Below are 17,008 nucleotides of genomic sequence, written 5' to 3'. Positions count from 1 at the left end.
TCTTGTGTTTCTACATTTTTAAACAGCACCGGAAACGAGACCCTGAAGAACAGGAAGTGATTCGAGTGAGCCCGCCCCGTAGTTAGGTGTCCGGAAGGCCTGGGCGGGTCGGCTCCCGAATGCCAGAGGAGTTTTCAAGGTTCAGCTCCTGGGCGAGCCGGGAGCCTGCGGTGTGGACACTACAGTGAGGACATCAGAGGTAAATCCCGGAGCCGCCTTGTGTGGCAGACGCGGTGGGGACAAGGCGTCCAGCTTGGAGCTCGCCGCCCATGCCTGATGGGTTTAAAGATTGTCCTGGCAAGGTTTCTTCTGACAGGGACAAAGTTGGGATCCTCCTGCTCGGGAATGAGGCTGACAGTCGTGATGCTCCCACCCACCACCACCACCCCCCCCCCTTTAAACGCAGCATCACCCTCCCCACACCTTCACCAGGTGTTTCTAGACAGCGACACTCGCTGTTCTGCATCGCCTCTTCCCAGCCGAGTTTCTGACATTTTGATGTCGGTTTGCTCTTGGATAGAGAGTCTTGCAAGGATTTGGAATGTTCAGGAAGTTAGACCATGTTCTTAGTCGTAGGTAATACTGGAAACAGTCATCTTTGAGGGCGTGAGGTGAAGCCACTCGTCATGTACTCAACAGATTAAAGAATAATACAGAAAGCTATGCCTGATTTTCCAATATTTAGTAGATATACAGTTCCGCCTGTCAAGGGGAGATAATGAAGAATGGCTCCGTTTCTAAATGTGTGGATACTAAAGTCAGAAACAATTTTTAAAAATAACTTTTAAAGTAGAGGCACTTAATGAATATATTGGCATTGGTTTAATTCTTTAATATGTATACATTTCTAGGTCTTTGGTGAAAGTCTTGGAGTGCATTTTCGTTAGTTACAAAAACCAAAAATGGCAACTATTAAAAGCTTGGAAACCAAAGGTAAGTGTTCCTGTTTTGATGATAATTGGTTTGGTTTTTGGTTTGGGATTTTTTTTCTGGGGAGGGGAATAGGGGGGCATTTCGAGACACGGTTCTCTTTGTAGCCCTGGCTATCCTGGAACTCACAGAGATCCACCCCGCCCCTACCAAGGGCTGCGATTAAAGACAGACGTGCCCGGCCTTTTTTTTTTTTTTTTTAGAACATGAAATTTATCATGATATGAAGCGATTCTTTTGACAGGTGACTAAGTGGCACAGCTTCTTTGAGGATTATTTGTGTTTGAGGTCTCTTCATGTCAGTGGATCCTAACTGGGTTTTATCTTAGCTATTTACAAAGATAGTCTTTCCAAAAGTTGATCACATAGGGGCTAGAACTTTAACATAATGAAAATCTGGGGGCTCTGTTCTACCTATAGTGCTTCGTGTTTACAGTAGTCACTCTTGAGTCCTCCTTTGCTTTGCCTCTGTAATGTGTAATATGCCATTGATCATTCTCCATCTTTTGAAATTCTTCCATGACTTTCATGATGTCACTTTTATTTTCAGCATGCATTGTAGTATGGAAGTTTGGACTTAAATTACATTTTTTAAATCACAAACTCTCTGCAGACCAAGCTGCACAATAACAAATGTGCCGGTTCGCTGTTATTTCCAGTGTTGAGAGAAATCCTCATGAAGTGCTGCTCTAGTTTTATCTTGTTTCATTTTCATTCTCATCCCTGTTTTGTCTTTTATACTTTTTTTTTTTTTTTAATGTGTATGTTTGAGTGTTTTACCTGTATGGGTATATGTGTGCCACAAGTGTCCTTGGTACATACAGAGCCCAAAAGAGGGCATCAGATCCCCTAGAACTGGAGTTACAGATGGTTGTGAGTCATCTTATGGGTGCTGAAAATCAAACCCTGATCTTCTCAAAGAGCAGCAAGTGCTCTTAACCACTGAGCCATCTCTCCAGCCCCCAATATCAATATTTTTAAACCTTCTGTCTCATCTGCTTTCAGAACTTCAGCAACTGGTTACTTAATAGAAGTAATTTACAAATGTGTCACTATCCTAGATCATATTTGTTATAATTCAGACCCTACAGTCCACTCCCATTTACATACAGGTGAGAGTCAAAGCATATCCCAAAGTAAATTCCTCAGTTAGTGTACTCTGTGCCATCAACAGTTCTCTAAGAGAACTTCATAGGAGGCAGATTTCTAGAGGGTGAAATAGGAGGAAACAGGAGGCAAAGGTCATGCTAATAGGTAACTGCATTTAATTTATCAGTACAGCATCATATTGCGTTGCTAGAAGAGTTGTATAGCATTAGAATAAGCTGGTGAAAGGAATAGACTGGGAATGAATGGCAAATAAGAGCAATTAAATGATAGCTATTGTGAAAGCAACTAATACACTTGGCCAAAAGCAAAAACTAAATGCAGTATTACAATTACTTATTAAACTTTGCTATGAAAGGCCCCTGGGGAATGAAATTACTTTTATTGTTTGTAATAAGGATTGGAGTTAAAAGCATTTTCATATCATTTCATTTTATCTTGAGGAAGGCAGGTAACACAACTGTTTATTCTATTCTTACTACAATGTAACTGCTCTTAGTGAAAAAAGATGTTTGTGCTACATGGCCGAAGAAAAGGAATGCCTATATTTGATGTTGTCAGTTGTGTGTATTTCCTTTAACTGCCTCAGAAGAGAAATGTGATTGTTTAGTGTTCCAATAGAATGTTCTCCCAAACATGTAACCAGCACTGCCAAATAAGATGGGTGGATCATTACTATTAGGGCTCATCTCAAAAGCAAACCTAAAATAAACAATTTAATTAAAATTATAGACTTTTCTACATTTAAAATGTAGCTGTTAAAGTTAGTTTAGTAACCATATCATAAGGTCGTAGACATTTTAAATAGTTGCAAATCCTAAAACATCTGACTCTAATTCTATAGTATCATAAAGATAGAGTGAAAATGATTCTATAAGCAAATGAATTTGGAAATGCTGGCTTGAATTGGTTATACTAGCATTTCTCAGTGCTGTTGGAGCACTGGTGTGTACTGTGAAACTCCAGAGGACATGCATCATGCATGAGTGCACACACACATTTGAGAAGGCAACTCTTTATCCACAGTCTGTAGAAGAAAGGTCTGGATATCACCTTCATAAACGTTAAGCTGATTGTCTATAGCATATCTTTCTAATGTAATAAGTAAGTAAACTTTAGTAGGTGAAAATGGTGACATTTAAAAGAACATTAAAGCTTGGCCTGGTGGCCTAGGCTTGTAATTCCAGCTACTTGGGAGACTGAGAAAAGAAGATCACAAATTCTAACCTTATTTGGGCTATACAGTCAATTCAAGGCCGGCCTGAACAACCTAGTGAGATCCTGTCTCAAAATACAAATGTAAAAAAAGGACTGTGATACAGCTCTGTGGTGGACTGCTTGCTTGCCATGCACTAGGACCTTCAATTCCAGCTGTCCCCCACCTCCCAAAAAAGAATATTGTCTTAAAACTTACCAATTGACATCCCTGATTTAACTATTTCATTGTTTAATTTATATGTGTTCCAGAGAGTCTGGGACATTACAATATAATGGAACTAAGAATTAATGATTTAATGTAGAGGGGGAAACAAAGTTGCTTTTTAACATTTTTTACTAAAGGTTTTGTATATTTTGATAGATTAATAAACTTCATGAAGCACTTACTTTTCTTTTTAATAACAAGAACATTTCCTTAGCTGGTGAGATGAGATGGTAAGAGATATCTGTAACTAACTAAAGTAGCTTCCAGTAGTCTAGTTTGGAAAAGAAACAGATTTTTCTGAAATACTATAAGCACTACAGCCTTCTCCAAGGAGGTGAAGTTCATAACTGGCCTGAGGTTGTACCACAAGTGACCATGGGAACTTAGTATTATCTTGGCTCAAAAGTACTTAAAGTACTCTCCTCACAGATTTACACTGTCATTAATAAGGGAAATATTTATCCAATGGTGGCCTCTAAATCATGCTCTTTTTCTGTCTATAATCTAAAATAAAAATTGGCAAATTTTGGCCATTTAATGATTATAAACAGTAACTGAATCCCATGGCTTTGTCTTCTCATATAAGTACCTAGAGACTGTCTTTAATTTTACCCCATCATCCCTGAAGCCTAAAATGTTTACTCTCTGGCCTTTTACTGAAAAAGTTTGCCAGTCCCTATATAGAATGTTAGACTAGTGATTTTTGCTCCCCCCCCCCGTCCCTGCCCTGCATTTCACTAGTCCATAGAAAGCCAGTATAAACAAACAAACAAACAAAGCCATAAACCTTGGATCTGTTTAAATTGATTAATGCATGATCACAGGGAAGGGATAATACAGGGATGCTGGTTGCTTCCCTTCAAGGAATTGAGAACAAAGATTGAGGCTTTGCTTTATTCATCGTTATTCATAATGACAGAGCTGGTCCATAGGTTTTTGTCTGAGAATTTGAAGGATGTAATTACTCGTGAATGTGCCCTACATGGCCTAGTACATATGTAATAAAGGTTTCTATGTGTGTCACTGGGAAAAAATAGAATGGTAAGAAAATATGAAAGGTAAGAAAATGCAAAGCTCTGCCTTTGCCTGCTCAGCTTCATGATAACAAGACCCAATGAGTTGTTTCTGATAGCCAGCCATGAATTCATAAGTAAGTAGAACAGTTTAAAGTTAAGAGTAAATTGGAATTAAAAGTTTGTTGAAATTCTTGACTGGAATTTTGAATGTTTTGTTTGAAAAGAATTACCTGTCGAATACACATTGTATCTTTGCCTTTTAGCAAATTATGTGTTGTATCATTGAATCTTTATTGTTTGAAGTTCCTTTACTTAAATTTTTCCTTTACCTAACAGTATTTAAACTCCTACATCAAGTATAATTATGATTTGTCTAGGAATCCATTTTGACTTGAACCATAACCAAAGTATCAGACCCGCTTCTTATTGGCCAACCTCAGTGGGCTGGAAAGATGTGACCTTAGTGGCGAATTTATTGTTGTTTTTGTTAGTTTACAGTTAATATATGATTCTACATTCTTAAATACTAGAAGCAAGACAATTAGCAAAATGAAATACATTTGATAAAATTAAACAAACCTAAAACCAAATTTCAAGAATATGAAAACACATCAACCACAGTGCTGTACCAAGAGGTAGAGGCAGGAAGAACTCCAGGTGGAGGTTGCCCTGGGCTACATATTAGCTTCAGGACCAGCTTAAGTTACTCAGTAAAGCCCTGTCTACATACATCCATACACGAGTGGTTCTTTATTTTTAAAGGGTTGTGTACATTCTCCTTGTAAAGTGCTGCTGTTTCCCAGCATTCTTTAATACCAAACCCCAGTCTCACTAATTCAAAAATTAGTTCCAAAGCCATGAGGGTGTTTTAGCTTGTATCACATATTAAAATGGCATAATTTTATCCTAATATAAAATGTTTTGTGAGACAGAATACAATTTACACCCCCCATATGTAACTCAAGTCACAATACATTGATAGATACAAAATAGAACAACAAATCTATGAAATGAAATGTCTTATATTCCAGTGTTGTAATTTTAACACTTGCACAAGAGAATGAAAGTCGGAATTATTATTATTGTTTTTTTGTTTTGTTTTGTTTTATGTTGGTAAAGCATACATTTTTTTCTTTTTCCTTTTTTATTTAAATTTGAAATAAGGTTTTATATGTCAATCCCAGTTCCCTCACCCTCCCATCCTCCCCTATCACCCTCACCAAACCCCAGCCCATCCCCTTTCTGCTCCCCAGGGAGGGTGAAGCCTTCCATGGGGAGTCTTTAAAGTCTATCATATCATTTGAGGCAGGGCCTAGGCCCTCCACCATATTTCTTTGCTGAGAAAGTATCCCTCTATGTGGAATGGGCTCCCAAAATCCATTCATATACTAGGTATAAATAATGATCCATTACTAGAGGCCCCATAGACTTCCCAGTCCTCCTAACTAACACCACATTCAGGGGGTCTGGGTTGGCCCTGAAAGTCAGAATTATATTCTGTGATACTAAGCAAACTTTCCTTCTCCCCATTATCAATAGCCAATGTTTATTAATTTCATAAAAGGACAATAACAACAAAAATAAAAGGACATTTAATGAATGTTTATCTACACACCACTATTCTCAATGTTTCACATGTATTCTTACATGTATTGTTTAAATGTTAGGTTTTGAATATGCAAAAACCAAGCAAATCTAAAGATACAAGAAATAGACCTAGTGATACTGAGTAGTAAAGTGACTTCTGAAAGGTTGTTTGATGATACAGATCTTCACTACACACATAAGTCCTATGCTATATATTTAGTTCTTCTGTGGTTTTTGTTTGTTTGATTGGTTGGTTGGTTGGTTTGGTTTGGGGGTTTTGTTTTGTTTTTGTTTATTTTGTGCTCCTGGGGATCTAGCTCAAACCTCACATGTGCTGTTAACTGATTTTTAGTTCTTTTTTTTTCTTTTTGTTTGAGACAGGCTCTTAGTATCAGCCTTGGCTGGCTTCAAACTAACTGCCTTTGCCTCAAATGCCAATTGCTGGGATTATACACATACACTATTACACCCAATTGGAAGTTTATTTTTAAAAAAAATTCAAAAGTTGTATATCATAAAACTGTTCATCACTACATTACTTTTGTTAAGCATGTACTCTACTGCTAAGTCCCAGCACCCATATTATCACATGGGTGTGTGCTTGCGTACAGGCATGTGTGCATGCCTTAGGGTGTGGGGGGGGGGTGTGTATCTCCTATTTTCTATATTAGATAACATCTTAAGCACAGTGATCCACACTGTCTCACAAAGTATCTGGCCTTTTTTATTTGCCCGGTACTATGTTTGTAGTGTATGACCTCTTGCATTTCTTTATAGCCATTGCTACTGACTACTATGTTCTTTTGTCCTTACTGTACATTATGGGTTGATTGTTATTTGTGTATCTGTTTAATAAAGCATACAAGGCATTTTACTAGACTCATAATACATGTAAAATAAATTTAAAAACCACAAAGGGCATATGACCCCAGAAAGATAATGTAAAGGTGACAAAAGTGAGGTTTAAGAGTCTAGTTTCACAGCCCAAACAGTTTCACTAGTTTAATTTTTACCCTTTTGGTGTAAAAGTAAGATGCTTTTCCTAAGCATGTTTCCAGTGTATCATACACAATGCTTTTCTCTAACCCTGTGTAAAGCATGAACACAGATGAATCTATAATGAGGGACATAGATAGCTGATATATATTGTCATATTTAACATCATTGATTGTCCATAATATGTCAGGGCTTGATCTTATTACATTCCTGCTCATCACCACTCTATGGCCTGGCTGTTACTGTTTCCATTTCATATATCTCAATGTAGAAATCAATAGAAGAAAGTTATTTTTCTAGGATTATATTGCAAAATGGAAGTCAAATAAATTTTCTTGGATTTTCTACTAAGAAAGGAGTATTTACTTAAGGAAATTTTAAGCATGTAAGTCTTTATTCATCTTTCATTGATGCATGATGTTTTAGAAATTACTCTTGAATTTGCTTTCCATTCCTTTGCTGCTGATACTGTAGAACAGAGGGCAAAGCAGTGTTGTTTGGCAAGACTTTTCATGGAGAGATGCAACACATACCTGCTTACTCCAGATAGGGAACCCATGACAGACCAAAGAATGGACACTACCATAGCCCTTCTTGGTAACCAGTCAGTTTTATTGGGCACTTAAAGGAACAGAAATGACTCAAAGACAGCTGCGTCACCAAAGACCACACCCCAGCACAGGTGACAGCTCCCAAAAGCTGGGAACCTGGAGCACACTGCACAGCCTGTAGGCAGGTCAACAGGTTGGAGAATGATTTTTCCAGGTGTCTCAGTTGTTGTAAGCCTCCTGCAGGCAGCCTGGCTGGTTTCTGCTTCTTCCAGGCAGCTGGTCTGGTCTCTAGTCTTGGTTTGGCTCCTCTGAGAGGGCCTCTGAACTACCTTTATCATTTACTATTGGAAGGGAGGGGCCTAGTGAGTCTGGCCATTTTCAAGGGCTTCCTCCAGCTGTTTTGAGTTGCTTCCCTTCTGGCTTCCCTACAGAAGGGAGTATTTCATCTGGAGGGAACCTGCTGTATAACAAATAGTCTTGGCATCTTCTTGTCATGTCTTTTGGTAAATTGCCCTTGGCTGACTTCTTCCTTAGGCATCCTCACTTCCACCCCAATCCGAGGAGCAGGGGATGGAATGGAAACAGAGGAGCCCCCTAAGTCTGTTGAAGTCAACTCTGAAGTCCAGCCTACAAATCAGCATGTCCTTCAGAGTCCACGTAAGAAAGTTCCCTCAGACAGCCCAGGAGTTCTCCAGCTCGGGAAGATCCTTACTGAGAAAGCAGTGGGAGTGGAAGCCGTGAGAATATTTGTTCCCAAAGCTGCCATCTCTCATGATATCCCCGGCAAAAATGCAAGGCTGAAGTCTCTAGGCCATCACCGAGAAGAAGTCCACCCTCAGCCAGAGGTAGTCACAGACCCCAGGAAGGAACTCTCAGAGGCAAAGAAGGTTTTAGAAAAGCTCAAGAATTCTGAAAGGAGGCTACTTCAGGACAAAGAAGGCCTTTCAAACCAGCTCCGAGTACAAACAGAGGTAAGCACGGCCCATAGCTTCTATGAGTTCCAATCTTTACCCCTGGACCTTTTAATTCCATGCTAGAAAAGTGTGTTTCCTCAGAAACATCATTTATCATGGATTGTCATTTCTCTAGAATGCTTCCTCTTGAATTTCTCATCTGCCCAAGGGCCTCTAGAAAGAGTTTATGTTGGGAACTCAGACTCTAGACGTGGTGGGAGTGGAGGGGCTAGGAGCTCTAGACAAGACCACCTCTAGGTTATAGAAGTCAGTTACATTCATAAACTGACTAAGTCTGTCTTCGCCATTGGCAAATTAGCAGTCCTTGTTTGAAGAATTCCTTCCAAGTATTTTTGCCAGATACAACTGCACAATTATCTATATTTTGTTAATTTTGTCTTATTTCTGGTGTTTTTCTTGTCTTAATTTTTGCCTTTTATTGGAAATAGATTTCTTTTCCACATAATATATCCTGACTATAGTTTCCCCTCTATCTATTCCTCCCAGTTCCTCCTCTCCTCCCCCCCTCCCCAATTTGTATCTGTCCCTTTTCTGTTTCTCATTAGAAAATAAACAGGCTTCTAAGGAATAATAATAAAATAAAAGACAAAAACTAACACATTGGAGTAGGCTTCAAAGGACACAGAAATAGATTCTCTGTCATAATTTTGTTACAATCAAGTCCGTGACATTTCTTAAGCTTATTGTTTTGGTTGTCTTCATCCTAGATAAATCGTGAGTTAAAAAAGTTGCTGGTGGCTTCTGTTGGAGATGATCCACAGTATCACTTTGAACGTCTAGCCCGAGAGAAGAACCAGCTCATCTTAGAGAATGAAGCACTAGGTCGAAACACAGCCCAGCTTTCCGAACAGCTGGAACGGATGTCAATACAGTGTGACGTGTGGAGAAGCAAATTCCTCGCAAGCAGGTACTTTTCTGTTGTAGGTAGCATTTGCTACCCTACAGTTTGTTCTGTCTGTCACTTTTTTGACTCATAACAAAAGGATAGTGAAAATTTCTGACTAGAGATGCTATAGTGCTTACTACATTATTTAATGTGCAGCACTTCCCCTCTGAAGGGCCACACAGTCTCTTAGAGAGGTGATACATGGTCCCTCTTTATTCTAAAACTCACTCATACTACAGGAAACAAACACAGCTGTAAAATCAAATATGGGAATATTGCAGCCACAAAAGGCAGGTGTGTGGACTCTCCCCCTCCTACCTGGAGAAAGCAACCTCCTTTCCACTCCTAGGATAGTGTTCTCCTCCCAGCATACTCTGTTCTCATAGCTCTTTTATCCATGTAAAGAGCTTTCCAACTTTCTTCTTTCCAACAGGAGATTGTTTTGTTTTATGCTGTATATGAGGCAACTCTTACACATGTAAAAAGCTGCAAGACCTCTGAACATGCTGATTCTTGTGAAATTCTGCCATGTATCTTGGTTCTTTGTCCATTTGTCTCCACCTCCACTTAGCTTTTGCATTAATAGAAACATATTTTAGACACTGTCTGTCTAACTAAGGGTTCTGCTGCTGTAAGGAAACAGCATGACCGAAAACAACTTGGGGAGGAAAGGTTTGTTTCAGCTTACTCTCAGGCTATGCTCCATCACTGAGAGAAGTCAGGGCAGGAACTCAAAGTGTCAGAAATATATGCTGCCTATTGACTTTTCCTCATGGCTTCCTCAGCCCCAGGACCACCTGCCCAAGGCACTGCCCACAGTCATCAATCAAAGAAACGCCCCCACAGGCTTGTTTATAGGCTACTCTTATGAAGCATCATCTCAGTTGTGGTTCCCTCTTCTCAGATAACTAACTCATGTCAGGGTTACAATAAACTACCCAAAACACCGTGTGCAGCAGCAGAGCTTCACGTGTTTAATCAGTGCTTATTTAAAATGAATCATCTGGAGATTTCTCTCAAAGCACCAAAGGTCTCCAGGCTATAAAGAACCTCTGATTGTGAATAAGTTGTAGAATAGTATTTCTTCATGCAGTGTATCTATGATATTTTCTAGTAGTTGAGTACTTGAGAGGTCTGTCATTTATGGTGAAAAAATAAAGCAAAATATAGAAATTTTGTAATAATTTTTTCCTTCTAGTAAACACATTCCATATGTTTACTTTTTCACATATTCATGTTGAAATATGTTTAAATTATTTTTTTGGAAAAAATAAGAAACTTTATTGGCTACGTAAAAGGAGAATGAACCTACTTGGCCAGGGGAAGACCACTTTGTTTTATAGAAATTTTATAGAAAAATTTTATAGAAATGTTTCAGTATTTTCCTGAATGTACAGTTGACTAGTGAGAAAAATAATTTACTTTTTCTTCTCCTTTCAGTTTTTTTTACAGTTAGCAGTGTGTATTTAGTAATTTTAAACTATCAATTTAACATTGGTATAAATTTAAGTCACTATATAAAAAAGTTAATTACTCCTCTGCCACTTAAAAAATATTTCAGCTGATCCTGCTTCAGAAGCTCTGCATGTTAAAGTGTTCTCAGTTAACATGCTAGAACTGTGAGGCAGAGCAAGTGATTTAAATCCTGTTGTTAGTTTTTGAAACTGGCATTCACAGAGTAGCAATAGATTAACTTCTGTGTGCTGTAGTACCATGGGGGAACTGTGTGTGCAATTTCATTTTTTTCAGGGTAATGGCAGATGAATTAACGAACTTCCGAGTAGTTTTACAGCGTCAGAACCGAGATGCCCAGAGCGCCATACAGGATCTCCTGAGTGAACGGGAGCCGCTTCGCCAGGAGATGATCTCTACCCAGAAGTATGGCTCTTGTTCACATTCTGAATTCTACTGTCATCTCCTGCAGGTTTCGCTGTTGGGAATGGTTTCGATGGATTGTTTGTTTCAATGTGGCCATATTTTTTAACATACTGACTATATTCTGAAAGTCATACTTTAACATCGATGCTCTGAAAGGAAGGAGCCCTAAAAACAGAAAAGATGGTGCTGCATCTTACATTCCTAATAGGAAAAAGAATTATTAGATCTGTGAGTGAGGGTATTTCTGCATTTAAATGTAATTCCTGGGTATAGTTATAGTGGCTTTGTGTAGTTTGGATAGAAGCCAAGTGACATACATTTTTCTCCCACAGGAGATTTTGAAGTCTTTTTGCAATGATAGAACATGTCTATATATCTTTGCATTCCTGAACTAACAGGCTGAAATCTTTAAATATATATATATATATATATATATATATATATATATATATATATATAATAACAATAAACACATGGGCAGTGTTTCTTAAAAGGTCTTTGTACTTTCATGTAATTATATGGGAAATTTGAAGAGTAAAGCAAAATATATTGAAGTATGGAAATTTGTTAGAGGCAATTAAGGTAGTGTTTCAAGGGAAATGCTTGTTTCAGTCTGGCTGTGATGGTATGTACCTGTAATCCCATCACTTGGGAAGCTGAGGCAGAAGTACATGAATTCCAGGTGAGTCTGGGCTGCATAATAAGATCCTATAAAAAAAAAAGGCAGGTTTTGAGGGCTGGAGAGATGGCTCAGAGGTTAAGAGCACTGACTGCTCTTCCAGAGGTCCTGAGTTTAATTCCAAGCAACCACATGGTGGCTCACAATCATCTGTAATGAGATCTTCTGGCATGCATACATGCAGGCAGAACACTACTGTACATATAATAAATAAATAAATAAATCTTTAAAAAAAAAAAAAGGCAGGTTTCTTTGGTGAAATAAGAGCAGTCTCATTAGTAAATTAAGTTACTACTCCAAGAAATACAAAATCAAATTAAATAGAAATGAGAAAGAATACTAATGATAATGGCTAAAACAATTTTTTGATGAAACTTTTTTTAAAAAGATAAACTTAAGAGATACGTGCCCCTGAAATGGCAGTCACGGAGCCTGTGTGCATCTGTGCTAGGTCCCTCTACATACACGCTGTGGTTGTTGTTTAGCTTGGTGCTTTTGTGGGACTACTAACAGTTGTTGGAGTACGTGTGTCTCTTACTCTCTGGCTGCTCTTGGGACCTTTTCCTCCTACCAGCTTGCCTCGCTCTGCCTTGACATGAGGGTTTGTACCTAGTCTTACTGCATCTTGTTAAGCCATATCTGCGATATCATAGGGAGGCCTGCTCTTTTCTGAAGGGAAGCAGAGGAGCAGTGGATCTTGGGAAGAGGGAAGGAAGCAGTGGTGAAACCAAGAGGAGTGGAAGGAGGAAAGGCTGCCGTCAGGTTATATCGTATGAGAGAAGAATAAATAAGTAAGGAAAAAAGTTCTAGCCAATCCACTGAGGAAAGATGGTGCATATTAAGTGTTGGAAATGAAAGCCTGTACACACTAGATTGAGTAGACACACAAAGATAGTAAGGGAATGTTATTGATACCTCTAGCCAATCAAGTCAGTGATTTAGATAAGCTTCGGATATATTTCCAGAGGCTACTTTAAAACAGGTATAGGAGGGCTGGAAATGGTTCTGCAGGTAAGAATGTGTGCTGCCCTTGCAGAGGACCTGAGTTTCATTTTCTACACCATGCTGGGCAGCTTATAACTACGTGTAACTTAAGCTCCAGGAGATCTGACACCCTCTTCTGAGCTCTGTGGGCACCTGAACTTATGTACACATACCTGACACACACAAATAGTTTTAAAATAGATCATAAAAAATAGATAATGTAAGTTAATAGCCCTAATCCATTAAAGCAGTTAAACTTGTAGTTAAGAACCACACGAAGGAAATTCTAGCCTAGATAGATGGATCCACTGAATGTTGTTATGTATCTAGAGAAAGACACACAATTGTACACAAGTTCTTCTAGAGCATAGAAGAAAAGAGAACAATTTCCAAATCATTTGGGAGGGGGTGAACATTGTAATAACAAACTAGAGATATAAGCAAAAACCAGTAGACTTTCTATCTTTAATGAACATGGATGTAAAAATCTGTATAGAATATTAGTGGATCAAACTCAACAATATAGAAAATAGTTTATACAATATGACCAAGTTGAGGTAACTCCAGATATTGGACATTGAGTTACTATCTAGACATCAATAATCAGATACTATTACATTAAACTGTACTACTTGTTTTCGTGCATTCCAGGTAACAACGTAGCAGTAGATTAGCCAGTTACTTATGCCCCATAACCTATGTGACCAGGCAGCCTGAGACTTGAACTGCCTGAGACTTGAACTCTGAGCAGAGATGTTAAATGACTGCTGAAATATGTTGCTGACTTCTTTCCTCTTACTGCTTCTTACTTATATTTTGTCTTTATCAGAGTTTGTTGCTCACGTGCTCACGTGTGTTCTGTGCAGGTTGTTGGAGGAACTCTTGGTCTCCTTACAGTGGGGAAGGGAGCAGACGCACCTCCCTAACACACAGCCCCACAGCACAGCAGGGCTAGCACTTGCGAACCACAAATTGGCAGAAGCTGTGCATGCTCATCTTCTGGGAAATGTCGGCATTAGTAATCAAAAGAAGATTCCAGCAACAGTAGACTTCTTCAGTACCCCAGCTGAGAAAATGGCTGAAAAGGTAACCTGTTTGCTCTTCCTGGGCTGTGGAGTGAGTTTGATGAGCTATGAGATTTTGTTGACCCCTTACTGAAAGCTATGTGTTGTGCTTATTTGGCATTGGGAGTTTTAGAATGTGGAGCCTCAATTTATTTTCGGTGTTAATAAGAATGTGATCTTTGAGCATATTTCTCCTTTGACCCTTAAATTTCCTAACAGTACTACTCTGTTCTAAGGAGAAAACCACCTTCTATCACAGCCAGGAGTCTTGCATACATGCACTTACATGTCACTCAGAGTCCTCTAAACATCCATCCTCTGTTGTCAGAAAGTTTCTTACAAATGTCAGTACCGTCATCAAACAGCTTCTACTCCTGCCTCCCTGAATGAATTATTTCCTAGAGCATAGAAGGCTCATTGTAATCTTTCCTTCCATCCCCTTCTCAGGGGTGACTTCTCAAATCCCACTCCTCTTCTAGTAGCATTTCACAGATAGACTGTTCCTCACGCCACCCTCTCTGCCCACTCTTGCACCTGCCCACACGATTTTCAGTCACCTTATTGTCCAAGCTTTCAGTGCTCTGTATTCCTCTCACCTATAGCTCTTGCATTGTGTTGTTATTGTGTAATTCTCTAACTCTACTTAAAGTCTGGGAAATATGGCTTATGTTTCCTCATGGGCTGGTATGATGTTGCACATTGTAGGTACTCAGCTACTTACTAAAAGGATAGTGCCTAAAAAGTAACCACCTGCTCGAAGCCTTGTTTGTTCTTTACTACTGTTTCTTTGCTGTGAGGTTATGTCACTGTGTACTCAGCTGCTGTCAGTATCTTTGAGGGTAGCTGGCTTGCTTTGGTTTCTGTGGATACCCTCCACCATCCTGTCTTCTCTGCCCTCTGCTTCATTGTGCAACGTTGGGTGTGCTCCAGACCTGGTCTGGCTCTGCTGGTTCTTCTGCTCTTCCCCCTGCCCCATTCCTCAAGAAACAAGACTGGTAGCCCGTTCTCTTTGCATGCTGCATGACCTTCCAGCCCCATTGCTTCAGGAGCTGGCCTTTCAGAAAGAAATGCAGTGACTTCATCTCTGTTCTTCCTGTATCTGCTTTAAGGCCCGCCCATTTCTTTCCTACATGATGTGTTGCAGGATCTCTGCAAGGCCTAAAATCCACCCCTGTCATCTTAAGGCTGAAGTCTAGACTTCCTGCCATATCTCAGTCTCCTACTGAATTCCTTTAGCATTTTATTTTTTTGATTTAAAGGCCCATAGTGTCATAGCATATGCCATACTTAGAAACCATTCTTTTTCTCACAAAATGTATAAGCAACATTGCTCCTTCTGTCTTTGATTGTCATCTAATATTTAACTAAATTCCATAAAAATAAAAGGTTTAAAAGCTAAATTTTAAAAGTAAAGAGTAGTTAACTTCATTTTTCTGTTTTTATTCCTTCTATAGATATATGTGAAAGAATATTAGTTTCATAGTTACTAAAATAAAGGTGGTTAATGTCACAACTAGGCATCATTGCTCAACTTAAAGTGTTTTGGAAGAAGATTCATTCAGATGTTATTTTTGATCATAGTGCCATGAATAAAATGTAGTTGTGTGTCAGTGAAACCCAAGGCCTTTACATTGTGTGCTACATAACCTGACATGATTTCTTTTGGCTTAGGTTCTACGTATTTTGGATCCAGTTACCTGTACAGAAAGCTCACCAGACAACCCATTTTCTGAATCTTCACCAACTACATTACTCACTACAAAGAAAAATATTGGACGTTTCCATCCCTATACCAGATATGAAAATATAACTTTCAATTGCTGTAATCATTGCAAGGGAGAACTCATTGCTCTTTGATGTGTCGTGTATTGAACATGAACTTAGTACCCAAGATTCATTATTTGGGAGCGGGGGTTCTTATGACACTAGAAATAAAACTAATTCATCTTCATATAATATATATCCACAAAAATATTTCATGTACTAGTTTCCAGATTATTTTTCTTAAGAAATATCTCAGGGTAAGAAAAAGTAAAGCTATGTAATAGCTATACTTAAAGTACAAAGTACTTCCCAGAGAATTCACAGTGTTTGTGCTTAAAAAAAAAAAAAAAAAAAAAAAAGTAAAGATTTTATAACTTTCTTTTAGGCCCTAAATTATTATTCTTCATTATATATTTTCTATAAACTGTAAACAGGTTTCATCTTGTGCATAAAACAAAAACAGGTCAACTACAACCTTGCATTAGATGTGGCCATGCCCATCCCTTCCCTGTGACTTAATCTGCTTCCCAGCACAGCATCAGTGTTCAGTGTGGGGCTAGCAAGCCCATTCCTTTATAGGGCATTTTTGCTAGTGTAATAGCTGGGGGGAAAGGGATTTGCATTCCCTTTGTGGTTACATTTGGGGTATAAAAGAGGCCTTCAGAAACATTTGGGTAAAGGGATTAATCTTCCTAAACAAATATATTAGGAAAATAAAAAATATTTTTAACTTAAACAAAAGTGTTCCATGCTGTTTGTTTTTTGCAAGGTGTTCTGTCTTCTGTATGGTTGCAGTTGGACAACCTAAAACAGGTTCCTAATTAATGACTCAGGTTGACACTTGCAATACAACAGGAATATCTAGTTTGATAATATAATGATGGAAAATGAGTTTCTAAGGAAAATGTAATCCATTAATTTACATATATTATGTAATATATTACTATATAATGTGTCTTAAGATGCCCTTTTGTTAACCTTTAATTATTCACAAAAATCTGTCACCAAAAAATATACCAAATTTTAAAAATTACCAGAGAAATCTTCAAAAAGCAAATCTGGCCAAATTAAAATACACTTTAGTATTAAACCTGCTATTTCTTGTCTGTCTCATCTGAGTCATGTTTATAACTTTCAGTGGCAATAAACTTCTGTATTTCCTTCTTGTA

At 38.5% G+C, this 17,008-nt stretch overlaps 1 protein-coding gene across 1 annotated transcript; it reads left to right on the top strand.

Annotated features, from left to right (window-relative positions):
- The first annotated feature begins 172 nt into the window (after positions 1-172).
- On the top strand, positions 173-17,008 carry Blzf1 (basic leucine zipper nuclear factor 1). Its single transcript, XM_051186149.1, has 7 exons — positions 173-199; positions 852-933; positions 8,145-8,581; positions 9,292-9,491; positions 11,220-11,348; positions 13,878-14,097; positions 15,747-17,008. The coding sequence occupies exons 2-7, from the start codon at positions 903-905 to the stop codon at positions 15,930-15,932; spliced, it is 1,203 nt and encodes a 400-aa protein (XP_051042106.1). The 5' UTR covers positions 173-199; positions 852-902; the 3' UTR covers positions 15,933-17,008.

This window comes from Phodopus roborovskii, unplaced genomic scaffold (assembly GCF_943737965.1).
Source record: "Phodopus roborovskii unplaced genomic scaffold, PHOROB, whole genome shotgun sequence".
NCBI classification, from domain to species: domain Eukaryota; kingdom Metazoa; phylum Chordata; class Mammalia; order Rodentia; family Cricetidae; genus Phodopus; species Phodopus roborovskii.
The sequence above is the reverse complement of the archived record's forward strand: the minus strand, read 5'-3'. Positions and strand labels throughout refer to the sequence as shown.